At 43.2% G+C, this 27,291-nt stretch overlaps 1 protein-coding gene across 4 annotated transcripts in view; it reads right to left on the reverse strand.

Moving 5' to 3' along the window:
• Nucleotides 1–2,123: 2,123 nt before the first annotated feature.
• Nucleotides 2,124–27,291, reverse strand: part of LOC132381214 (bcl-2 homologous antagonist/killer-like) — a 106,982-nt gene continuing 81,814 nt past the window's right edge. For all 4 annotated transcript variants that reach the window (XM_059950538.1, XM_059950541.1, XM_059950542.1 and 1 more), the window contains 2 exons: nucleotides 15,514–15,694; nucleotides 2,124–12,271 (listed from right to left, as the gene is read on the reverse strand). In XM_059950538.1, the coding sequence (XP_059806521.1) occupies nucleotides 12,167–12,271; nucleotides 15,514–15,694 (286 nt within the window). In that variant the 3' untranslated portion in view covers nucleotides 2,124–12,166. The remainder of the gene's footprint in view (nucleotides 12,272–15,513; nucleotides 15,695–27,291) is intronic.

Genomic DNA, 27,291 nt, shown 5'->3' on the forward strand with positions numbered 1-27,291 from the left:
GTTCTGAAAGAGGTAGTTGAAGAGATTATGGCGGCATTTGAAAAGACTGGAAAATTGCAAGTGTCACTCCACTCTTTGAGAAGGGAGAAAGGCTGAAGGAAGCAAATTATAGACCAATTAGCCTGACCTCAGTGGTTGGGAAGATGTTGGAGTCAATTGTCAAGGATTAGGTTTCGGGGTACTTTGAGGCAGATGATAAAATGGGCCAAAGTCAGCATGGTTTCCTTAAGGGAAAATCTTGCCTGATAGATCTGTTGGAATTATTTGAGGAAATAACAAGTAGGATAGACAAAGGAGAATTGGTGGATGCTGCGTGCTTGGATTTTCAGGCCCTGCACATAACACTGCTTAGGAAGATAAATGCCCACTTAACTACAGTAAAGCTACTTGCAAGGACAGAACATTGGCTCATTGGCAGGAGGCAAAGAGTGGGAATAAAGGAAACCTTTTCTGATTAGCTGCCAGTGACTAGAGTTGTTCTGCAGGGGTTGGCATTGTGACTGCTTCTTTTTATTGTCAATAATTTATATGATGGAATTGATGGCTTTTGTGGCCAAGTTCGCAGACAATACAAAGATTGGTGGAAAGCCAGGTGGTGTTGAGGAAGCTACAGAAGGACTAGGACAGGTTAGGAAAATGGGCAAACAAAATGCAGATGGAATACACTGTTAGAAAGTGTATGGTCATGTACTTTGGGAGAAGGAACAAAAGAGTAGACTATTTTCTAAATGGGGAATCTGAGGTGAAAAGGGTCTTGTGAGTTCTTGTGCAGGATTCACTAAAGGTTAACTTGCAGGGCGAATTGGCGGTGAGGAAGGCAAATGCAATGTTAACATTCATTTTGAGAGTTTAGAATATACAAACAAGGAAGTAATATGAAGGCTTTATAAAGCATTAAGGTTTTGCTTGGAGTATTGAGAATAACTTTGGTCTCCTATCAGAGAATGGGGTTGAAAGGAAAATATATCAGCTATGATCAAATGGCAGAGCAGACTCAATGTCCCAATTCTGCTCCTATGTCTTATGGTCTAAATCCTATATTTGAAAGGGACTTCAGTTCTTGAAATTGTGAAATCAAGTCATCTACATATCTGCATTTTTAGGGGAAAATCCTGAACTTAACATACCTTAATAGTTTCACTTCAGTATTTACTGCACTTTAGTTATTTTCATAAGAGTTTTGGAGTCAGAGGCCAATGCTTGTAAAGTAGTTCCTGACCCCTATAGGTTTTTTTTAAACATATAAAAAAATTTTTTATACCTAAAGCAAAATTCTTCCGGAGAAATCTAACCAGATTATTCTGTTCTCACTTGTACAAGATGGTAATTTTAAAAATGTATTTTATTGGGTTAGTTGTTTGAGCACATTGCCATTTATTTATTCATTCACATGAGGTGTATATTATCATACAAGTTTTGTATAAAGCTCAATTTTTGTACAGATTAATGGCCAATTAACAATGTTTATTTGAGCCAATTAATTATCCACATGGTTTTACAGAACACAAGCAAAATCTGGTGTCAGTAAATCTTGACAAACTTGCCTTGCAAAATAATTCAGCATATGATTGCAACACTGGAAAACATGGTGTATGAACTTCAGTTGAAGGCTGCCAAATGCTTTTATCAAAAAAATTTTTTATGTCTCTATACATGAAACGAAGTACAGGTGACAAGTACAATCATGATCTTTATTGAGAGGATGACAAAATATAAACAAGTCTCATAACTGTACAAGACATGTTTTGGTCGTATTTACAAAGGGTGTGCTCACATTGGGAGGCAATTCTGAAAAGTTCAGGAGGTAGATTTCTCAACTGAAAAGATCAACAGGAATTTCATCACTAAAAATCATGATCTACCTTTCATGAGAGTCCTGAGACACAAATTGTCAAATTCTTAAGGCTGTGATGGAGCTTTTTGGAGCTACAGGAGTAGACCAAGAAATGAAAGGGAAATCAAGATCAGATTGGCCATGATCATCTTCAATGTTGAAGCAGACTCCAATGGCAATTTGACATTGCTCCTATTTCTCATGTACTTCATGAAACTCCTGGTGAAGTTAGTGAAGATAGAATCTGTTTAGTGTATCTAAGCATCAAATTAAGCATGTCTTCAAGAACTGATTATTATAGGTTTTATTTAAATTTGCAAACAATATTTGTTTGTAAAGACATGGCTTTATTTCACTATACAAACACAACTCATTTATTTCCAGCAACAGTAAACAGAACAGCACAACTGATACAAATTTGATTTCAACTGCATTTGATTCAACATCAAGTATACAGCGTTCTTTGCACTTAAACATTTTAGCCATTTCAAATTGGTAATTCTCCAAAAAGTTCCCAACAAGAGAAAGAATAAGACAATCAGTACACATTTGTTCTCATGAGAGAAAATGTAAAATATAAAATCTTAAGAACACTTTCACATAATGCTTAAACAGACACACCATAATACCATTTTAACATTAGCAAAATTAATGGCAGATACATTCACCAAATCAACTAATGCTTTCTGTAACAAACTTACACGTCTGCAGAATAAAAGGATATGATTGCCATTGTGACCTATGATTTACATCAACATCATAATTAGGGCTCAGGATCAACAGGCAAATAGTGAATGTGTGAAATTGTAATAATCTTTGATAATCGTTCGGAAGAACTTGACTGCAATTAGAGTCAAGAACCAAAATGCAGCAGCTTCACTTTTAGTAAGTAGCCATTTCTTAGCTATCCACAAGATCACAGCTGAAATCTGATTAATTAATCCTTTTTCTCCCCCCCAGATGGAAGATACATTTGCACTTTATTTCCCCAGTGGTTCACAAGTATCATTTATGCTGCACAAGCATAAACTTGGAAAAATTCACTTATTTAAATTGACTCACTGTGGAATGTGCAGACACAATCAAAACAATACTTGTTTGGATCTTTGCATGTTTTGTTTGCCAGAAGCTAGAAACTTGAAGCAAATTTTCAGTCCATATTTATTGCTAGCGAGAAGTGCTTACAAAGAAACATACCTACAAAAGGAAATTAATGTTTGCTGGTAAAGAGTGGTGAAATGAGTTCAAAAAACAGAGGGTAAAAAAAAAATCACACAAACCCAAGAAGAGTTAATGCTGTTATGTTTGCAAGGTCAAATTCTGCTGTACTAAAATTGATGAAATATATTATTATTTTGGAAGTTTCCTGAAAAAATATTTAACACCACTACTTTTAAAGTGTGAAGGACCGCACATAACTCTGTACTAAACTCAAATGCATTTACAATTTACTCTGGGTTTACATTTTTCTTATACTGGAATATAGCTGGATTTGAAATTGGCCTTTGATAAACAGAAAACAAACAAAAAACTCAGTATGAAAGGAACTGGAGAAACCAGTTCTAAAAGGTTTTGCTGCAATTTAGCTCACTGGCAATTTCATCTTCTAAAATATTAGGTATTTACTCCACAAGAACCTTTGGCTCACTGTATGAACTTTGAACAGTCTGAAAGAGTTGTACAATATTCTCTATGCACTGAGCTTGGTTTCAGTAATGCTTGGTGTTCTACCAGATCCTCAAATGAGATTTGATTTGTCTTATGCACCACCGTTTGTGGATAAAACTGATATTGCATATAGCTGTCACCTGCAGCTAAACAATGTTGACATCCAAACTTACAGGTATTGTGATTGCTCTGGTAGAGAACTGAGAACTCATCACATGCACAGCATAAACCTGATGCTTCAACACATGTCTTATGCATGAGAAGTCAAATATTAATCTATCACAAATTCCTTTTGTATTATCCTTTCATTATTTTTTCATTTCATGTCCATCTTATTGGGCTTCAATTCTTTTTAAGGTAGTCAAAGCCACACCCCCTGAAAATGCACTAATTTAACAACTTAGTTAACATTTTAATGAGCTTTCAAAGAATTCAATGCTCAACAAATATAAAATTGAAGATCCATGTTCACTGAAATTCAAAGATTTCATATTATAGGTTAAAAAATGTTTACAAATTTAAGATCATGTACAACCATTGGAAGACTACCTAATTTAGCACAGACACCTCTGGTACATACCAGGAAATGCATCCGAATTAGCCAGCACAAAGAGCACAAACTATTTGATTAGCCTCCTTCCCATCTTCTACAGGTGAAGTCTGAAAACAAATATTCACTGACTGACCATGAGCACAACAGTTTTACAGAAAACTCCCTGGGCAAGAACAGCTATGAAGCTGAGCAAGTTGCTCCATATCAGACTCTCAGACTACTCAATTCACCACTGAAAGTGTACAAAATATGAGAAAAAAAATACAAAGTGTCAGATTCATATAATATTTCCTCTGACAGACCTTAATTAAGCAATTCATCAACCTCCAAAGGATAATGGCAAAACCTATGGCAGCAGCTCACAAATCTGTCAGCTGCCATCATACCTGTCACACATCCTTTCCACAATTTACTACTTCACAGACAGACATTTTGTTTACAGAATTCAAATCACTGAAGGAAAACAGCAATTTCCAGCCAAGGAAATGTTAAGAATAATAATGTTTGGGAAAGGAAATATACCCCCTCAGTAGTCATTCAAAATCTGCAAAAAACTCAACTTTAAAATTTTGAGCTTTGTAAGCAAGTTACTTCAATAGCAAAATCAGCACCAAAAATCCCTCAGTCATTGCACAAGAGGCAAACTAGCCCCATTTTGAAAATAAACTCAAAACACAATAAAGTGGCTATGTATCAATTACAGTTGTTGTCCAACTGTTTTCTTTGATTGGGTTCCTCTGGTTTGGACAGTATTAGCAAATTTCTTTATCACAGTACCCGAGGTAAGGACATGCACCTGAAAACTGCATGTACCACTAAGTTACAAAATTAGATATTTAATGCACTTGCATTGGTATGAAAATATACCCTAACTACTGTATTCACAGAATTCATTTTCCCCTTTGAGCTTCAAGTAAAAAAAAGTCAGATTTTTTCATTATAACTTTAGCCCTCTCCTGCTTCCAACTTCAAAATGGCCACCTCTCTCCCCACTCAGCTTCTTTGCTCTTACCTGTTCACTAACTGATAATTTCACTGTTACGAAGGATGAACAGATCTGATGGGCAGAAGGGTGCAAGGCTGCCCATGTCCCCCTCCCCTGGGAGAATTACAAACCGTTACTGTTGCCAGGCTGCTAATGAGAGAGAAGGAGATGGAACTGAGACTAGAACATTTGCTTCAGACAAGGGCGAGATAACACAGGGAGGAAGAGACTTGTTGTTCCACCACATTATGACTCCTGTAAGACTTATGGCTTCGGAGAAAGATTGTTTACTTGGTACCATTCTGTTCATTAAAATTCCTCAGTGGACAGCCAGAGTGGGCTGGTTTGATGGTCTAAGCCATTCAAAACTTTGATTGACACCTGAGACCCCGTGAGTAGGGATAGAAGTGAGGTCTGGGGAGACACCCCTCAGACACACCAGGAGACGCACCAAGAGACACGCTAGTGAGCACTGCTTAAGTGTTGGAACCCACGAGAAAGGATGGGGCTTATCCACATAACGAAGGATCGGTCAATTTTAACTCACAGTGTTTATAGCGAGGCCGGTGGGGGCTTGTGTGTGTGTCCACCCTTGCCTGGGTGACGAGTCCACCATAGAAGAACGGTCTAGCTAAAGGACAGAGGGGTCATACCTGAATGGCCACAACAACACATTGACGGATCAAGATTGTAAAGGAAGCTTTGACTGGCTGTCACTGTTTGATCTCTCTCTCTCTCTCTCCAATAATTACAACACATCAACCAACAATTACCTCAGCCTGTATGAACTGAACTGAACTTTATATTCACATATGACAATTCATTATCCCCTAGACATCGATAGAGCTTGTTTATTATTATACCCACACTTTTAGGTTTAGTATTGCTAACATGTATTATCTGTATATTTGTATTGTTGATATTTATTTGTATATTTTTACTAATAAACACTGTTTTGAAAATAGTACTAGACTCCAACGGATACTTCTATCTTTGATGGTAAGACACTCAGTTACGGGGTACGTAACAAATTGGGGCCTCGTCTCGAGATTTGATACCAAATTGGTGGGGGGGGGGGGGCCAGTGAATTGGGCTATAAGTCCATTATTTGTTCTGGTTGTGTGGGTAACCAGACGGGAAACGAGCAAAGATGGATGTAGACGAATTTATACAAAACCTGACTTTGATGGCGCTAGAGAGTGCCAATAAGACGGACTTGGTGAATATTGCAAAAGGTTTAAATCTCACAGAGGTGAAGTCGTCAATGAAAAAGTGGGAGATACAGAGGGCCATAGCCCAGTATTATATATCCGAGGATATGTTCACCTTGGGGGTATTGGAACTTATCCCTGAAAAGAAACCAGTTGCTGGGGTGGTTCAGTTAGAGTTGGAAAAATTAAGGTTGGAAGCAGAGGAGGAAGAAAAGAAAGCTGAAAGGCAGATGAAGGAAAGGGAGAAAGAGAGGCAACATGAGCTGGAAATAGAGAGGGTAAAGCAACAGGGAAAAGACTGAGAGGAAGGCTCAAGAAAGGAGAAGTTTAATGTTAGTAGGGAGTTTAGGTTAGTACCTCCATTCGAGGAGACAGATGTTGATAGTTACTTCTTGCATTTTGAAAATGTGGCAGTGAATCAGAAGTGGCCCAGAAATCAGTGGGTGGCGTTGTTACAAAGTGCATTAAAAAGTAAGGCTCAACGGGCATATGCGGCATTGTCCATGGACGAGTCTGCGGATTATGAGGAAGTAAAAGAGGATATCCTTCGGGCCTACGAGTTGGTACCTGAGGCATATAGACAACAGTTCAGAGATTTGAAAGAACTGTGGAATCAGACATATGCAGAGTTTGCCTATGAGAAGGGTGTGCTCTTGGATCGTTGGTGTGCTGCAGAAAAGGTGGAGGAGGATTTCCATCATTTCAGAGAGTTAATTCTGACTGAGGAATTTAAAGGTTGTGTTTCGGATAATATCCGGATGTATCTGAACGAGAAGCCGATTAAGTCTATATCGGAATTTGCTAGGTTCGCAGATGAATATGCCCTTAACCCACAAGACAAAGTTTTCCTCAAATAAGAGTTACCTGAAAGGCAGTAGGGACGGTTACGAAAGTCCACCGGCTAAGGTAGAGAATAAACTAGGAGAAAAGGTGAGGAGGAGGAGGAGGAAAAGCAGGCTGGCAGGAAGGTTCCTGGCTTGATCTGCTATAATTGTGGAAAGGTTGGTCATATTGCATCTAAGTGCTTTGCTCTGAAGAAGGAGACAGGAAAAGGGAAAACAGCAGTCCCTACAGGGTGTATTGAGTGGATCAGCAAATCGATGAGGAAGGCAAAGGTAGATAGAGTACAAAAGGGGCGTGAGAAATTTATTTCAGAAGGGACGGTGTCTGTGAAAGAAGGACAGACCCCAGTTCCAGTGAGAATCTGGAGAGATACTGGGGCTGATCAGTCATTGATCCCAAGTAAGGTGCTAGATTTTGATCCTGAGACTGAAGAGGTAGTTTTAAGAGGTACAGGAAAAGGGACAGAAGCTGTGCCTTTGCATGGGATCATTTTTAAATGTGAGCTGGTATCTGGACCAGTCGAAGTAGGGGTGCAGTCAGAATTACCGAGAGACGTCCTTCTTGGTAATGATTTAGCAGGTGGTGACGTGTGTTCAGCAGTGAAATTAACAAGCAAGCCTGTGAGTGCTGAGGACACACCCCTGGATTCTAAGATCTATTCCGCATGCGTAATCACTCGCAGCATGTCGAGAAAGGCGGCTGAGAAAGAGGACAGTTTAAATGAGTCCAATGTTGATTTGGCTGAGACATTTTTACCGACCCTGTACCAAGAGGGGTTAGGGGATGGTGAAGCGGAGAATAGGGAGGTGAGAGAGAGTAAAGGAGAGGAGGTAGACCTACCCTTAGCCAGGAAGGAATTTATGGAGGCACGGAGTAAAGATAAGAAGCAGATAAAGCAGTTAGAAGGTCCAGGGTTGGACATGGATGATCTGTCTGGCCTGACAGAGCGGTTTGAAGTTGAAAATTTTAAATGTGTTCCCAATAATGATATAAGGGCAGTCCTAGATGAAAAGGATGCCATTACCTTGAAGGAGTCTGCTGGGTTAGCAGATGAAGTTGTTTTAACCCACAGGGTTGAGTTTACTCCGGATGGGAGTCGCCCAGAGAGTAACTGGGAGGATCAGGGGAACTTAGAATTTGAAAAAGGGACTAGTATTGAAAGCCTGGGAAGAGATAGATGTCCCGTTTGAGTGTGTTCAAGATGTGGATGCACAGGATACTGAACCTAGTAATGAAACTCAGGAAAAGTCTGAAGTATCTGATTTAGTTGAAAAGGAATGCAGTCCTTTTGGGTCAGATGGACTTGGTTCAGTGAAGAAAGGGTTAATCTTGTTACCAGTGGAGAGTGAGAATTCTCAGTTGTTTGTGTTAGAAGGTGGGTTAAAAGTTAGTGAGGAGATGAGAGGTGGTGATGTGAATATTCTTGAAGGAGAAGGGAAAGGTGTTGTTCCTAAATTGAAAAAAGAAAATTTAAAGTCTGAATTGGTTTTGGAAGCAGTAACCAGGTTGAAGGAACAATGGCTTGTTAACAAGTTGTCTGTGAATCAACTAGAGTTTGTTTTGGAATTTAAAGGTAAACAACTTGCTGATGTTATTCAAGGATGTGATTTGGAGGGACAGAATCACAAGTGTTGTTTTGACAAAGAGGGATCACTTGCAGATGTTAAACTGAAAACTAATAGAATGAAGGGTCCTGAAGATAGAATTAATGACTTGCTGATAAATAAAGAATTGTGTGCAAGTTCAGAAAATGGGCTAAGTTTGGAAAACATTGGTGATAACTCCTATGAAAGGAGTATGTGAAAGCCTATTCTACACTGGTGAGCAAGCCAACCATGGGAGAGTTAAATGGAAAAGGGGCAAAGGTTGACAAATGCCACAGGATCTGGGTTTGAGGGATTTTGACAAAGCATGTAAATAATAAAGAAAACACCATGGAAGATTGACTGTTAAGTTTAAAAGTAAAATAGAGATTAGTATTTGCACAAACTTCAGTAATGTACCACAGTATAATCACACATGTATTAGTTCACATTTTGTAATATACCTTTAAGCTAAGATCACAACCCTTTAGTTTGTCTTTGCTGACGAAAAGGAATAAAATAGGTAGTTATTAAATTGGAGTCTGATGCTACAGGAATTTATTAATATACAAGATATTAAGATACACCATATTAAAGGAAGTGACAATGTAATCAGTGACTGTTTATCTAGATGCTAAGTGAAGGTATATCTGGATTGCTTTATAGTTAAGAATACTTCTGTATTTTTTTTTGCTAAACTCTGTAATCCTGTAAAACGCTGTACTAGTTAATTTTCCCCTATGGTGAAAATTCCTAGAAGGATGGGGGTGTTATGAAGGATGAACAGATCTGATGGGCAGAAGGGTGCAAGGTTGCCTATGTCCCCTTCCCCTGGAAGAATTACAAACCGTTACTGTTGCCAGGCTGCTAATGAGAGAGAAGGAGATGGAACTGAGACTGGAACATTTGCTTCAGACAAGGGCGAGATAACACAGGGAGGAAGGGACTTGTTGTTCCACCACATTATGACTCCTGTAAGACTTATGGCTTCGGAGAAAGATTGTTTACTTGGTACTATTCTGTTCATTAAAATTCCTCAGTGGACAGCCAGAGTGGGCTGGTTTGATGGTCTAAGCCATTCAAAACTGATTGACACCTGAAACCCCGTGAGTAGGGATAAAAGTGAGGTCTGGGGAGACACCCCTCAGACACACCAGGAGATGCACCAAGAGACACACTAGTGAGCACTGCTTAAGTGTTGGAACCCACGAGAAAGGATGGGGCTTATCCACATAACGAAGGATCGGTCAATTTTAACTCACAGTGTTTATAGCGAGGCCGGTGGGGGCTTGAGTGTGTGTCCACCCTTGCCTGGGTGACGAGTCCACCATAGAAGAACGGTCTAGCTAAAGGACAGAGGGGTCATACCTGAATGGCCACAACAACACATTGACGGATCAAGATTGTAAAGGAAGGTTTGACTGGCTGTCACTGTTTGATCTCTCTCTCTCTCTCCCCAATAATTACAACACATCGACCAACAATTACCTCAGCCTGTATGAACTGAACTGAACTTTATATTCACATATGACAATTCATTATCCCCTAGACATCGATAGAGCTTGTTTATTATTATTATTCTCACACTTTTAGGTTTAGTATTGCTAACGCGTATTATCTGTATATCTGCATTGTTGATATTGATTTGTATATTTTACAAATAAACACTGTTTCGAAAATAGTACCAGACTCCAATGGATACTTCTATCTTTGCTGGTAAGACACCCAGTTACGGGGTACGTAACATCACTAACATTGAATATGTGCACAAATTGTCCCCATTTCAATTTCCATAATACTAAACAATTTCTCGAAAAACTTCCCACCATGCAGAAATGTGCTTAAGTTAGTGACAGAAGACAAGGAGTTAATTGAGCAGCAGCAACAAGAAACAAACTAGTGAATGTGGATAAGCCCAAATGTTTTTCCTTTTGTACTTGAAACCTAGCTGGTTTCCTTGGCTGCGCAAATCTAGAGAATACACACTCCCGTTACGACAAACCCGTGAGATTGAGACAGCTCTGCCACTGCAAACTCCGGTTTGTGTGGATGCTGTGCAATTTGCTACCCTGTTACAACACCGTGCCAAGAAATAACAGATAGCACACTGCACACTATTAAAGGAGTTATACAAATATGAAAAAGTGAACCAGGGTGTTACACATTGTTATGTTGGTCTTCAAATAATCTCGAACATAAATAAGTACACTGAACTTAAAGTTTTTTAAATAACTTATAAATTTACCATCATTTATCTTCAGGCCAAATTTACACAGAAAAACCTTAGGATACTTTGAGATACCAATTGGACTCAACAACATAACTAATTGGTATCTAAATTCAGATTATTACTCAATTCCAAACTAGATTAAAGTCGATTCATGAATTGTAGACAAAGACCTCAGGCGGTTATAACCACAGTTTGAATGAACATGCACTCAGTTTTGTCACAAGTACTTGCCTAGCCATTTTAAAATAAACTTTAATTTGCTCTATATCAGGGATGGCCAACCTATGGCGCACTGGATGATTAGAAGTGGTGCAATGAACAGTGGGAAAATGAGTTCTTATTTATAGCAGATCTGTTAGGAAAACCGTTGTGCATTGTTTGTGAAAACACTTTCTCACATAATAGAAGACATGATCTTAATAGACACTATAAAACACAACATCAGAATGAAATAGAAGGAAAACTGAAGCTTGGGTCTGAGTTACGGAAAGAATATGTGATTAAGAAAAAGGAAGAAATCAAAAGATAAAATATATTTGTTAAAAATCTCATTTAGTAACATTTATGTTGTTTTTATATTAAATCAATATATCATGTAAGTATACTAAATATGTCTATATTAACATTTATTTTACAAGAATTGAATGGGGGTACAAGAGTTGTAAGGCGCATCTGAACTCATGCGTGAAAAGATTGACACATGGAATATAAAAGGGTGGCCACCCCTGCTCTATAAGCTACATTGTTTCCCACATGTGTTACAATAATTAGCGGTTACCATGCAAAAGCTCTGAAAGCCTAGAGAAGATATCCAGGTCTTAATGCAAAGAACAAATTGCTTTGCTAAAAATTAGACTGCCTCGATACAACAGGATACCCTCAACTTTTGTTAAACATATCAAACACTCCACGCCTCAATAATCAGGCTACAAATGCTGTTTTTGCAGGTACAAACAGATGGAAACTAGTTGCCAGTACAGTATTCAATAGTTCTGTGCTGACAGAAAGGAGAACTGAACTCATGTTTTAGAAATGGATTACACTTAAGTGGTCCACCTGAGAACTGGTACAACTTCATTTAAAAAATAAAACAATTATTGTTGAAATTGACTATCTAATAAATCACAGCTGGGAATTTCCGGTTAAACATTTCATACATAATCAGTGGCAAGTCTTCACAATTTTGTAGCTGTGAATTGCATCTAAAAATAAGTTTTCCAGTCTAAGGCTAGAGGCCTGCTCCAGCAAAGTTCCATGCATTAAGATTTGTGAAACTTGTGAACCACGAAAACACCAAGCAGAACCACAGCCAGAATTCTAAACATCCACTTGACATAGATATTATCTAACTCTAAAGCCGCCACCTATGGAGAAAAAGAAAGAAGGCATCAAACACTTTACAATAAACAAATATTTTAATGTCATTTCAAGAAAGCAGTTCTGAAAGAGGAAACATTTCCTTTGTATCAACCTGCACCAAATATCACTAAGGTAAACCGCATATTGTATACAAGTTACATTTGATAATTTACATTTATAGTGTAGAGTAATACAATGATTGACAGATGACACATTGCTTGTAATAGTCTTCTACATAATTCACAAAACACCATCATTGAGTTGTTGTGTTTACTTTAAGAAATGGAGTCTAACATCAGTGTAATGTGACTGCTTTTGGGTTTTAAGGACTGCAGCTTCTGTTAAGCACACAAAACAGCTCTCCCATATCTTATTCACAAAATTCTACAACAGCATTGCTAAAGTTCAGCTTCATGAACTAAAAAGAAACCCAAGTAATTGGAAAAAAAAACGTTATTTATTCCTTGGAATGTACAAGACTGCAAGAAGATTTAATGGAGGTATACAAAATTATGAGGGGCATAGATAGGATAAATATGATAAATGCAAGTAGGCTTCATCCACTGCGATTGGGTGGCACATCAACTAGAGGTCATGGGTTAAGGGGGAAAGGTGAAAAGTACAAGGGGAACTTCTTCACTGAGGGTTGTGAGAGTGGAATGAGCTGCCAGCACAAGTGGTGCATGCCAGCTTGATTTCAACGTTTAAGAGAAGTTTGGATAGGTAAGTGGGTGGTAGGGGTACACAGGGCTATGGGTCCTGGTGCAGGTCGATCGGAGTATTCAGTTTAAATAGTTCGGCACGGACTAGCTGTTTCTGTGCTGTAATTTTCTGTGACTATGACAAAGGCTCAATTTGGCTCTGTTCCCAAAAAAATACCAGGGGCTTGGTTACCAAAAGGCAGAGAAATTGGATAAAACGCCGGGACTGGATGAAATGTTCCTCAGACTCACCTGTGGGAGGCGAGGGAGGAGATTGCTGAGCCTCTGGTGATGACCTTTGCATCATCAATGGGGACAGGAGAGGAAGATTGCAGGGTTGCGGATGTTGTTCCTTTATTCAAGAAAGGGAGTAGAGATAGCCCAGGAAATTTTAGACCAGTGAGTCTTACCTCAGTGATGCAAATTGATGGAGAAGATTCTGAGAGGCAGGATTTATGAACATTTGGAGAGATATAATATGATTAGGAATAGTCAGCATGGCTTTGTAAAGGGCAGGTCGTGCCTTATGAGCCTGAGGATGTGACTAAACACATCGATGAAGGAAGAGCAGTAGATGTAGTGTATATGGATTTCAGCAAAATATCCCATGCAAGGCTTATTGAGAAAGAAAGGAGGCATGGGATCCAAGGGGACATTGCTTTGTGGTTCCAGAACTTGCTTGCCCACAGAAGGCAAAGAGTGGTTGTAAACGGATCATATTCTGCATGGAGGTCGGTTACCAGTGGAGTACCTCAGGGATCTGTTCTGGGACCCTTACTCTTTGTGATTTTTTTTATAAATGACCTGGATGAGGAAGTGGAGGGATGGGTTAGTAAGTTTGCTGATGACACAAAGGTTGGAGGTGTTGTGGATAGTGTGGAAGGCTGTCAGAGGTTACAGAGGGACATTGATAGGATGCAAAACTGGCCTGAGAAGTGGCAGACGGAGTTCAACCCAGGTAAGTGTGAAGTGGTTCATTTTGGTAGGTCAAATATGATGGCAGAATTTAGTAATAATAGTAAGACTCTCTGCAGTGTGGAGGATCAGAGGGATCTTGGGATCCGAGTCCATAGGATGCTTCAAGCAGCTGCACAGGTTGACTCTGTGGTTAAGAAGGCGTACGGTGCTTTGGCCTTCATCAATTGGAGAACTGTATTTAGGAGCCGAGAGGTAATGTTGCAGCTATATAGGACCCTGGTCAGACCCCACTTGGAGTACTGTGCTCAGTTCTGGTCGCCTCACTACAGGAAGGATTTGGAAGCCATCGAAAGGGTGCAGAGGAGATTTACAAGGATGCCACCTGGATTGGGGAGAATGCCTTATGAGAATAGGTTGAGTTAACTCGGCCTTTTCTCCTTGGAGTGAAGGAGGATGAGAGATGATCTGATAGAGGTGTACAAGAGGTGTACAAGCTTCTTCCCAGGGCTGAAATGGTTGCCACAAGACGACACAGGTTTAAGGTACTGGGGAGCAGGTACAGAGGAGATGTCAGGGGTAAGTTGTTTTACTCAGAGAGTGGTGAGTGCGTGGAATGGGCTGCCAGCAACAGTGGTGGAGGCAGATACGATAGGGTCTTTTAAGAGGCTTTTAGATAGGTACATGGAGCTTAGAAAAATAGAGGGCTATCGGTAAACCTAGTAATTTCTAAGGTAGGGACATGTTCATCACAACTTTGTGGGCTGAAGGGCCTGTATTGTGCTGTAGGTTTTCTATGTTTCTATGAATCTGTCTATTATCACATGGTGAGAGAGGGGGGAGAAGGGGAAATAACCAGTTCTGCATTAAATCATTTAAATATTAAATTTTTCAAATAAATCAAGATTTTTTCAGCTGAATTATAAGAATGCTATTGAGAAATTGTACAATGCATGAAAAACATTAGTTACATAATTTCACATAAGTATACTTATGAGGGAGACACATTAAAAAAAAGTAATCAAACTTTAACACAGATTAATCATTAGACTAAATAATCAATTTTCCCCAAAATACTTACATCTCATTAGACTATCCTTGAAACTTGAACTCAGATGACAAGCCTAGCATGTGACTTTCCTTAATATCGGCAAATATGTAGACATCCAAAAAAGTCACTATTTTCTCAACAGCCAACTCAATTTATTTAATAATAATGCTTTTTTTCAAGATCAACCCTTTAGTGCTCAGTTACTTCTCAAAAGATGGTCTATATGTGGCTTCTACATTCCTGGGTTTAAAAGCAGCTAAGAAGCAGTTAGAAACTGAAAGAAAAAAGGCATCAGATAAACTGAGACCAGGGGCTCCCAACCTTTTTTTATGCCATGCACCAACACCATTAAGCAAGGGATCTGCAGACCCCACCTGATCTGGACTGAACAATTCAGAGTGTCTTCTGATTCTCATACAGTGAACCTTTTGGACAGTTACTGAAATCCTAAAACTATACTTCAGGAGAAAGGTAGAGTGGTAAGAAAACAAAAACTGCTTAAAGTAAAACAAGCCAAGTAATTCCTTAACAAGCAACAAGTCAACAGTTGGAAACAGGCAATATAGTTCCTTGCACTTACCCAGCCTCCTTGCATTGCAATCCATTGTGCAATTCTATTTTTCAAAAGAAACTTCGCAATGAATTTTGCAATTTGACTGATGAATCCCTTCATACCATTCTGGAAGACATAAATGGCCATGCGATAGCCAAAGCCCAATAAAGCAATTACACGGCCCCAATTTATACCACTTTCAAAAAGCCTGCAAAGAAGAATGCACAAAAACAGTATTACAAACAAACAGTAAACAGTTTGAGTTAACAGAAACTGTTGTATATAGTGCTTCTAACACAGAAGGCATAATCATGTTACCCATGTTGATCACTTCAATATTGCTGTTTATATAAATAGCTATTACATAAGATTGTCAATTGTAAATAAGTAAACAAACTTGGATAATACTTGACCATGGTCATGAAATCTAGTCAATCCAATTCATAGTTAAATAAAATTTACTAGTTTTACTAGTTTAAAATCAATTTGTTTTCAATTCCAGTATTCCATCTTTAAACAAGCAGTTTCATTTAAGTGATTGTCACTCAATATCACAATAGGATTCCCACAGTTCTTCACAGCAGCAGCAACCATTAACACCCAAAGTTAAATTCCATTGCGAGACATCAACTTCATCCTTCATAACTTCCAGTATTATTAGTGAAATTTTCTTGCGGAACTTGCTAACTGATCATTATCAGCTAGTTTTTCCTTAATGGTTGATTCCATGATAATGGTCTTACGGAGTGTGAATGATAAAATCATATACTCAAGTCTTTAAATGTCCTAATTCTATAATTAAATGTTTCAGTAAACACTGGGATCACCTTGGCAGCTGTAGCCTCACTATAGATATTCCCTTTAACCTAGTCACCCCTCCCTCACACACCCCTATCCTGACCCACAGATGATCTCTCTGCTGAGTGTACTAACATTTTCTGTTTTTATTTCAGAACTCCTGCATCTGCAGGTTTTCATTTTAAATATTCTTCCAATTACTTTTAATCAGGCTGTACAGAAATTACTTAACAGTTAGTGTTTGCTTATTCATGACTCTCTAGCTATTTCAACTTTCAGTTAACAGAAAAGATGTGTTAATATTACCAATTCTGTTTGCAGAATCTCATTGACTTGCAGATTGCCAAGTTAATGCAAGTTAAAAGAATACAAGACAAAATGAGAATGAATTTACTTGCCCTTACTGTTGCAAAGCAGTACTAATCAAGCTATAGAAAAGAGCCTATAGTCCATCATCCAAAGGAAGGCAGAAATAAAGGATAGGAAAAACAGTTAGACATGAGCTATCACAATGCAACTTCAACAATTCATACTTTAACAATGTTGAAAGTGAATGAGAAATCCAGAAAATTTAATAGCAAGTTAGATTGGAATACACAACAGCAGCTGACACCATAATTTCCAAAGAGGTTATCTTTTCACTGGGTATTTAAATATCTTACCCCCATTCCAACGAATCTGTCTGGAGAGAAGATCTACTTACTATTTTGTGCAAAATTTGAAGTTACTGTTCAGGAAGTACCATACAGATGAATGCAACTACATTTTATAGACAACACACAAAGGGAGAATATAATATATTTTTGTACATTATAGGGAAACTGCAACAGCATTACATTATAAAATTAGCCAAGGACCTAGAGCCTAGAATATCAGCAATATAATTCATTTAATTATGTTGAATGAAAATACAACATCAATACAACTGATCAACAGCTAGAGCTATATGGAGATCATAGGTACATTGTTCATAGTTCAAGTTTAAATGTCATTCAACCATATACAAATACAGCCAAACCAAACAGCATTACTCTGGAGCCTAGGAGCAAAACACAGAATTAGCAGTCACACCCAGCACAAAGCACATCAGTAAAAACAATCACACAAAAATATAGCCCAAGACCTTGAGTCCATGAATGTTGCACAAATTGCAGTCCAACACAATATGGCCTGTCTTCTGCTAAGTCACCAACTTCAACTTTGAAGATGCACCGACTGTGTCGCCTCGCTCCTGTAATCCGTTGACACTGTGACTTGAGCTCCAGTCTTCGCTTCATCAGAGGCCATGCCACTGCTCCACCGTCCACCAATAAATCAATGAGTTGGACCTCTAGCGCTCCATATTAACAATGTCCAACACAGTTTTGCGATCACAAGATCAACCAAGACCACTCGCTGTCAGACTGCACACTTCCTTCACGCACCAATGCCTCTGACACAGGCAGCAGCATAATCTGCACTAAGTCCAGCTCCTTCTGTTTCTCTACCAATAAGCAACTCGCTGATGGGGTAGACCTGCAGTACTTTAAGGTCTTAACATTCAGCAGGGTCTTGAGCTCGTAAAAATACATTAAAAAAGGAAAACACCACCTTTAGAAGCCACTGCAATCGAATGCACCACCATCTTACTGGAAGATAGATAAATATCTTCCCCAGGTGGAAGTGCCAAATACCAGAGAGCATAGGTATATGGTGAGACGGAGAAAGTTCAAGGAGATTTGTACAGCAAGGTATAAGCTGGTAGAAACAGGTATGATAGCAGAGGGCAGGGAACAGACAGATATATGCAGGTAGTGATTAGTATAGATCAGAATCATGGTCAGTGCAGATTTGGTGGGCAAAAGGGCATGTTTCCATACTGTACTGTTCAGTCACAAACTTGAACTATGCATGTTAAAATCAATTCAGTCTAGGAACCTATTTCAAATATTTAACTTGTTAGACCCAATTAGTCCAAACTATATGAATGGCATCCAAAATATTTGTGAATAGGAAGTCTCAGAACCGATATTAGGGGGAAATGACATCGACGGGAGAATAACTATGAAAAATTGGTAAAATTATTCCTAGGATAACAGAATAATAAATAAGGAAATAATCCAGTCACAAACAAGAGAAAACCTGCAGATGCTGGAAAGCCAAGCAACACACACACACACAAAATGCTGGAGGAACTCAGCAGTAGGCCAGGCAGCATTTAGGGAAAAAAAATACAGTCAATGTTTCGGACCAAGATCCTTCAGCAGGACTCAGTCTCGGCTCGAAACGTCAACTGCACTCCCCCCCTCCCCCATAGATGCTGAGTTCCTCCAGCATTTTGTGTACGTTGCAAGTAAATATCCAGAATTGTTCCATCTATTTCTCTTGGAAGGGTTTGTGGAAAGGAGATAATATTTCAGGTTGAAGATGCCACAGAGATCTTTTGAATTTCACAATATGCATTTTTTAAAAATTCTTTTTGCTGGGGATATGATCCTATCGACTGATACCCATGATGGAGTGGAGGCATCGCTGATGGAAGCACTTGAGCAACCAGATTTGCTTGCGGTACAAGACACAGGCTTCAGAGCCGTATACCAGTGTTGTGATGACAGCAGACATGTACACCTGTATTTTTGTGGACAGACGCAACTGGTTCTTCCACATATTTCTGGAGGGGCCGAAGACAAGTGAGTCCAGGGCTGGATGTCCTGCTCACTTAAGGAAGATGAAGCGTCTCCCACAGCATCTTGTTTCCAGGTGTTGTGATCACCGCAGGACCACTGTTTGGTTTGCTATGCAGAGGTCGCTCACATATGGTCTTCTCCTGCACTAAAATGCCCATAGTAACACCTTCAAGTGGCATCCCTGTTCTTACTGAGTTTGCTACATCATGGCATGACCAAGTAACTGAATGGGCAGGCTGGGCTCCAGCCTTGGCTGGCAGCCTTATGGTTGCCACAGTTGTTGCAGCTTGCTGTGGAATGTGTCCTGGCCTAAAGAGTGGAAACTGATCCTCACTATAAGCCTGCGCAATGTGGCAAGAAGAAAAGTCCTACAGCAATGGAGAAGGGGGCGAAACGACAGGTGCTGTATGACATTGGAAGACGCTGTCTCAACTTTGCATATAGGCGGCTCAGACCCATGGGTCATCTGTCTGTTGACCTGAGGCAACAACAGTATTCGGCAGCCCTCTTCAGGTATGACACTGCTTGCTCTAAATGAAGATGGACCTAGGAAAGAAACACACCTCAAAATTGTATGCTGGAATGTATACACAATGCAGGAGGTAAATGCTCCCAAAGACACTCAGCACTTGTGGCACAAGAACTAGCTTAGCTGGCCATTGATACTGCTGTTATAGGCAAAGTATATTTACCAGATCTAGGACCCTTGATAAGAGAATTGTTCAGGCTACATTTTCTTCTGGTCAGGCAGAAGCAGCAACAAGAACAGCCTCTCAGGGGTAGGCTTCATGATCAAAAACAGCATCGTCAATAAGTTTCATAGCCTACCAGTCAGACACTCCGGTTGACTCGTCCCTGCAACTCCCATTGCAAGACAATCAATTTGTTGCCATGTAAATGTCTATGCTCCCACACTGCAAGGAGACTCTGTTGTCAAAGAGATGCACTGTTAGGTGAAAGATCCAGTCCCAAATGACCTACACAAAGCTGTACAAGATTAAAGGGGAGAAATCGATTGCTCAAACTACAGAGTTGTTGCACTGCCGGGAAGACCCTTGCCAGAATCATCTCTACCTTTGCAGAAGCCAACCTCACAGAGTTAGTGTGGATTCAGAGCGAACAGAGGCACATCTGACAGGATCTTCATGCAGCGCCAGGTACAGAAGTATTGTGAACAGAACGTAGGACTGTACAGACAAAGAGATTGACACAGTCAGCTACGATGATCTCAGGAAGATTCTGTCGAAGCTCAAATGCCCCCCAAAATACCTCACCATCCTTTTGCAGCTCCACGAAGGACCAAAGCAGTCAGGTTAAACACAATGGCGAATTGTCTGACTCATTTCCCCTCAGCACCAGCAAGAAACAAGGCTGTGTTTTGACACCAACACCCTTTGTCATCCTTTCCAGCATGTTGCTATGGGAGAGCATCTACACTTGGTTCCGCACAGAATGAAATATCTTCAACTCCACCACCTTCTCACCCGAACAAAAACCATGCTGGAGCCCATTCTCGAACTACTATATGTGAACAACTGTGCTTTCCTCATGCACACAGAGGACAGGTTACAGGCTGCAGTCACTCAGTTCAACAAGGCTGCAAGTACTTTCAGGTTAATGGTCAGTCTGAAGAAAACAATGATCTTCCATCAGAAGTCCCCTCATGGGATTTACAACCCACCTCAGATAACCACTGATAACCACCCTCACAGTATGGTTGAGCAGTTCACCGACCTTGGCAGCATCATCTCCAACTTTGTTATGATAGTAAGGGATGGTGACAATCAACTCGCCAGAGCCAGCAGTGCCTTCAGGTGCCTGCAGAAACAGGTGTGGAAGAACCACAAGCTGCATCTGTCCACAGAAATCCATCTGAACAGGGCTGCCATTGTTTCAACTCTGCTACAAGGTTCCGAAACCTGGGTCCTATACCGCAAGCAAATCCAATTGCTTGGTCACTTTCATCAGTTTTGACTCCGCTCCACCATGGCAGGATCATGTCTCCAATATTGAGGTCCTGGAGAAGGCTCAACTTCCAAGTACTAAAGCCACTATGCTGCTCAAGCAGCTCGGCTGGTCAGGCCACGCGTCCCGCATGGACAACTCCAGGTTACCAAAAGCAGTCCTCTCAGGGCAAGATAGATTGTGGTGCTCCGTGCAAGAGATACAAAGGCCAAGTTAAGCAGCAGCTCTCTCAGGCAAATATCAAGGTCAACGAATGGCAGCAGCTGGCTTGTGACAGACCGCTGGAAAACCCTGATCCATGGAGCAACCAAGAATTTTGAAAAGAGAGGAAACGCAAGAAGGATCCTACTAACCAAGTGCCCACAGCCCAGCTGTTCTTGTATCCCTACTGTTCCAGATTCTGCAGAACTAGAGTGGTCCTCTACAGTCACCAACGATCATGTCATCCCTCCTGAGAACTCTTCTTCCCTCCTGATCACCTGTATCCAGAGATACCGGCCACGTGACAGATGCACTGCCGCCTGGCTGGTCGGAGGACACACCACATGCCAATCAACATTTGGTCCCTCCCAACTAATCAATGCACACCTAAATTATTGGTCACCTTAATTGGATTATCTCCCCCAGCCCCATGCTATACAAGGTGAGACTTGTCCCTGGATCAGCCTCTCTTACAGACCACCTCATTGAAGGTAAGTGCATTGATTTATGTTTGGGAAGGTCTATCGTTTGTCCTGGTAAGGGAGCCGCAGCTATCCAAGGTCAAAGGCGATAGCTGTTGTAGTGCTTTTCCCTTGTTCTTTGTTTGTGTTACCGTACCCTGTCCCCACACTGCTCCCTGTGTATTGTAGTTGCTTGTGTTGACCCGTCTTCCCCTTTAATAATAAATTCCTTATTATTAAAACTGTGTGTGTCCAGGCATCTACTGTTGTGACTCAAAGAACCAGTTATTTCCGTCACAACATTTGGCGCTGCAGAGCAGGATCTCATAGCTTTTGGCTGTACACAAGCACAGGGAATAATGTTCTGGAATAAGGGGAAGAAAGCCAGTACAGGCTCCCAGGATAAGATCCCCAGGTGGGCTGATGAAAGGGAGGGATTTGAGAAACTGGCCAGCATGCTGGCAGACCAGGGAAAACCAGTGGACTGGTCTGAGCAGTTATAGCCCCGTGGAGAGAAGCTGGGCCATCATGTGGTCTCCCTCCTGAAGGAATCAGGGTTCCCCAAAGCCAAGGGGAGTCAAAGAGGTGCCTTCTGGTTGTTTGCGTCCCTGCTGAGACGCCAGGTTAGACTTGCTGATCACCTGCAGCACTTGTGTGGTCAGAAGGACAGGGAAATTGAAGACCTCAGTCAGCGTTGTTGCACGCTGAAGGAAGCAGCACAGGCTGCCCAGGTCCGAGCCAGTGACCTTGAAGTTAGGGGAACTGAACCTGCCTGTCACCTCATAAAACTTCAGCAAGCCAGGGCTGGCAGCCGGACCCATTAAAGATTCGAGCCTTAGTCCAATGTGGCGACAAGCTGGACGCATGGCTGGGGGATGGGGACATCTGGCTGGATAGTGACAACGAGGGGGTGCCTAAGGAACCAAGGTCCCACAACCACCCTTCCCCCTTCTCACCCGAGCTCCAACATGTCCGACCCATCACCACAGGGTCCCAGGTTCACCGCAGGGAGGAAGGGAATGAGGGGGAGACGGCCGGACCTTCCCCTAGTCACTCCGAGACCACGGAGACCCGGGACTTCTCCCCCAAGGAGCTGACCCAGTTGGCGGATCGCTATCGCCAATGACCAGGCGAGCATCTCGCCGCCTGGCTGCTCCGGTTGTGCAACGAGGGGGAATCAACCTCAGCCTCTCCCATCAGGAGGCAAGTGCCCTGGGAAGCCTCTCTGACCAGCAGAGCATAAACAATGCGCTGTGGGCGCCACAAGCAGAAATCTGCGACGGCACAACCCTGTGGGATCGGGTAGTGATCGCGATACGAGCTCGCTATCCCACACTTCTGGAGTGGGATCTACACGGGTGCCCGCAATGGGGTACGGTCAGTGAGGGCACCTGGGTTATCAGGGAATGGGCACTGGTCAGTGGCATCTATCAAGGTGCCTGCGACCGTAACTTCCTTGAAAACACACGAGTGTCTGGTGCCCTAGCGGGATACTTGGTCACTACCACACGCCCCGATCTGAAGTCGGTAATCCTGCCCCTCATGGCACCAGCCAGCCGTAGGACCGTACGGGATGCCATCACCCTCCTGGAGGGATTAGAATATATGCAGAGAGGGGCACCTACACAGGTCCGGAAGACCGAGACAAGGGCCCTAGACACTATCCCTCTCAGATATACACGCAGGCAGCTGTACATGGACCTGCTGCGTGCAGGGGTGGATTGTAACCAGATAGATTGCATCCCCACCCCCAACCTATATGCCCTGTGGAAGGAGCATTGCAGGGGGAAGACTACTTACAAAAAGACTACCCGCACCGAGCCACCCTCCGCGCATTCCCTGCCTGAAACTGTCTCGAAGGCCCTCGAAGCAGAACTCAGACAGCTCGTCAGGCAGGAAATGTCCCACCTCCACCAGCAAAGTGCCTCACCCCCGGCATGGCAGCCCTCTTCCCCCCAACCATAGGATGAAGGCCAGGGCCCCTGGCACATTTGCTCTCTCACCCTTTCCCGCCCGGGGGACCTGAGGCCACATATACCCATCACAGTACACTGGGGAAAGGGAAACACACAGAGGTGGACCTGAGGCCACATATACCCGTCACAGTACATTGGGGAAAGGGAAACACTCAGAGGTGGATGGCGCTTGGCGACACAGGCGCCCAGCACACGATTGATTATCCCAGGCAATCCTGCCTTATGGAGGGGTACAGACATGCAGATAGAGGGATTGGGGGGCTCCCTGTTACCAGCTAGGGAGGTCATCCTTCGCCTAGCCATAGGCAACCATTCCCCCAGACGTGTACAAGTCCTTATTGCCTCCTCCCCAGAATGTAACCTCGGGATCAATGTTTTAAAGGGACAATCACTTGAAACAAACAGGGTCGAGTTCACCTTCGGCATTGCGCGAGCCACTATTGTCGTCGGAAGTGGGAGCCAGTTGTTATTCCCCCTCCCTCCAAGATCATCTGTAACAGTCAGTACAGAGTGCCGGGATGGGGGGGGGGGGGGGGGGGGGGCAAGAAATCGCAGGCTCCATTCAAGCCCTGATACGGGAGGGAATTATTAGAACCGCTGCCTCACCTTTCAATAGCCCCATTTGGCCCGTCCGTAAGAGGAACGGCTCCTGGCGGATGACCGTTGATTATAGGCAATTGAACAAGGCTGCACCTCCCTCGACCCCCACTGCCGCCGCTGTATCTGACAATGTCACCCTTATTGAAGACATCACAGGCCGTCCCCATAAACCCTGGTACGCTGTTGTTGATTTAGCGAATGCATTTTTCTCGATTCCCCTGCACTCAGATAGCCAAGACCAGTTTGCCTTTACTTGGGATAGCAGACAATACACATTTAATCACCTGCCCCAAGGCTACATTCACAGCCCCACTATCTGCCATGGCCTTGTCTTCCGCAATTTACACAAAATCCAATTCCCACCAGAGATTTCGATTGCCCATTATATAGACCACAGAAGGTCCTTCTGAGACCATTGTGTCAAAGGCCCTTCACATGCTAATCGAATCCCTCAGGGGGCGGGGCTGGGCCATTAATATGGGAAAAATACAGGGCGCCAGGCAGGGTGTCATTTTCCTTGGAGTACAATGGAACTCCGGGCACAGAAGCATACCCAATGCCGCCAAAAATAAAATTTTAAATTTTGCCGTCCCCTCGAATAAAACTGACACACAGAGATTCGTGGGGCTCCTGGGCTATTGGTGGCAGCATATAGCCCACTTGACCATGCTTCTCTCGCCGCTCTATAGGATCTCCAGGAAAAAATCCACGTTTCTTTGGGGGCCAGCGGAACAGGCTGCCTTTGATATGGTGAAATTAGCGGTGGTTCAAGCCATGCCACTTTCTTCCCGCCAGGCGGGTCTGCCTTTTGAGTTACAAGTCTCAGCAAGCGAGCGAGACGGTCGCCAAGTGGGGCCTCTGGCAGAAGACCCCAGGGCGCAGAGTCCCCGTCGGTTTCTGGACTAAGTCCCTACCTGAAGCCGCAGTGCGCTACAGCCCCTTCGAGCGCCTGCTACCTGGCGCTCCTCGCCACAGAACACCAAACAGGCACCGACCCTGTCGTCCTTCGCCCCCATCTCCCCATAATGCGATGGGTCAAGTCCCCTGATTCCACCCACAAGGAAGGCCGTGCCCAGAAGTCCTCCATTGTCAAGTGGAAGTGGTACATTGCGGACCGGGCTGAGCCCAGTCCTGAAGGGGTCAGCCGCTTCCATGAACAAGTCATGGCTTTCCCCCAGACCCAGGACCCTGCCCCGGACATCCCCGAGGTACAACCCTCCCCAGCATGTTGGGGTCAACCCTTCGATTACCTCGACCCCGACAGCAAACTGGTTCACAGACGGCTCCAGCCGCTGGAAAGGGGGTAAACAATTTTGGAAAGCGGCAACACTTCATCCCGCCTGGGGTAGAATTTTAACCACCGAGGGAGAGGGGGGTTCCAGTCAACTTGCCGAGCTGGCAGCAGTAGCCCTCCCCCTCCAAAACACTACCGGACCAGTCCTCATCTATACTGACTCCTGGGCAGTAGCTAAGGGCATTGCAGTGTGGATGGCCCGGTTTCAACACATGGGGTGGGAAATACACGGACGTCCCCTCTGGGGACAGCACCACTGGCGTTTCATTTGGGACCAGGCTACCCACAGAAAAATTTCTGACCACCATGTGGATGCCCATACCCGGAAAGATAATGAAGAGGCAACGTTTAACGCTTCTGTGGACCAGGCTGCCCAAATATCATCTGCCACCCCTGACACAGACCCCAGTGCACTAGCTGTGTGGGCACACCGCAAATGCTGGGCTGAACAATTCGGTGTCGCCTTGACACTCGATCAATGTAAAACCTCTGTAGATAACTGCCCCATCTGCCAGCAAGTCAAGCCACGGGACTGGCCGATAGGGCCACCGGGCCACATTCGTCGCGACACGGGAGCAGGTCAGGTATGGCAAGTTGACTATATTGGACCGCTCCCGCGACAGAATAAGAAGCAGTATGTCCTCCCGATGGTGGACACATACTCGGGTGTCCTGCTGGCGGGGCCCTGTGAGAGGGCCGATCAGAACGGCACCATCAGAGGATTACAGCACCCCTCCTCTCTCTATGGGGTCCCATGGGAGGTACAATCCGATCAGGGCTCACACTTTGCTGGGACCAAAGCCCAGACCTGGGCGGCTGAGGCGGGGATCTCGTGGCTGTTCCATATACCCCACCACCCCCAGGCCTCGGGCTTAATTGAAAGAATGAACGGCCTGCTCAAGGAAAAAATCCGCACTCTGACACCCTCTCGCACACTGCAGGGGTGGCTAAGTGACCTTCAGCAGGCCGTCGACCAGTTAAACACACGGCCCACTAGCCAAGGGGGAGCCCCACTGGCCCGCCACCTGGCACATTCCCCATCTCCCAACCGGGAAACCACCGAACCCCCCGAGACCGAGGACTCGGGCAGAGTATGGATCCGACAGCCGCAGAGCCTCCCCAGAAAGGGAGAAATTGTCACACGCGGTCCAGGGGACTCCCGCTGGGTTGCCATTCCGGGCAAATCTGATTTGTCCTGTATACATACCCTGCATTTAACCAGACGGGAATGAGTTTCCTCCTACACCTACCCCCACCCCTCCACCCCCGTCTCCCACTACAGGACAATGGTGCAACTCCAGTCATATACTATGTTGTGCATGCCAGCTGATTAAGAGTGTCTCTGCATTTACTTAGCTGCTCAAAATTGGTTATTCCTGGTATATGCGATTTTGTTTCACCGTCTTATGTGTGTTGGCGATGTGGTTCGTCTTCCGAGGGGTGGAGTGTATCCAGAGATACCGGTCACGTGACAGATGCACCGCCACCTGGCTGGTCAGAGAACACACCACATGCCAATCAACATTTGGTCCCTCCTAACTAATCAATGCACACCTAAATTATTGGTCACCTTAATTGGATTATCTCCCCCAGCCCCATGCTATACAAGGTGAGACTTGTCCCTGGATCAGCCTCTCTTACAGACCACCTCATTGAAGGTAAGTGCATTGATTTATGTTTGGGAAGGTCTATTGTTTGTCCTGGTAAGGGAGCCGCAGCTATCCAAGGTCAAAGGGGATAGCTGTTGTAGTGCTTTTCCCTTGTTCTTTGTTTGTGTAACCGTACCCTGTCCCCACACTGCTCCCTGTGTATTGTAGTTGCTTGTGTTGACCCGACTTCCCCTT

Source organism: Hypanus sabinus, chromosome 25 (genome assembly GCF_030144855.1).
Source record: "Hypanus sabinus isolate sHypSab1 chromosome 25, sHypSab1.hap1, whole genome shotgun sequence".
In the NCBI taxonomy this organism is placed as follows: domain Eukaryota; kingdom Metazoa; phylum Chordata; class Chondrichthyes; order Myliobatiformes; family Dasyatidae; genus Hypanus; species Hypanus sabinus.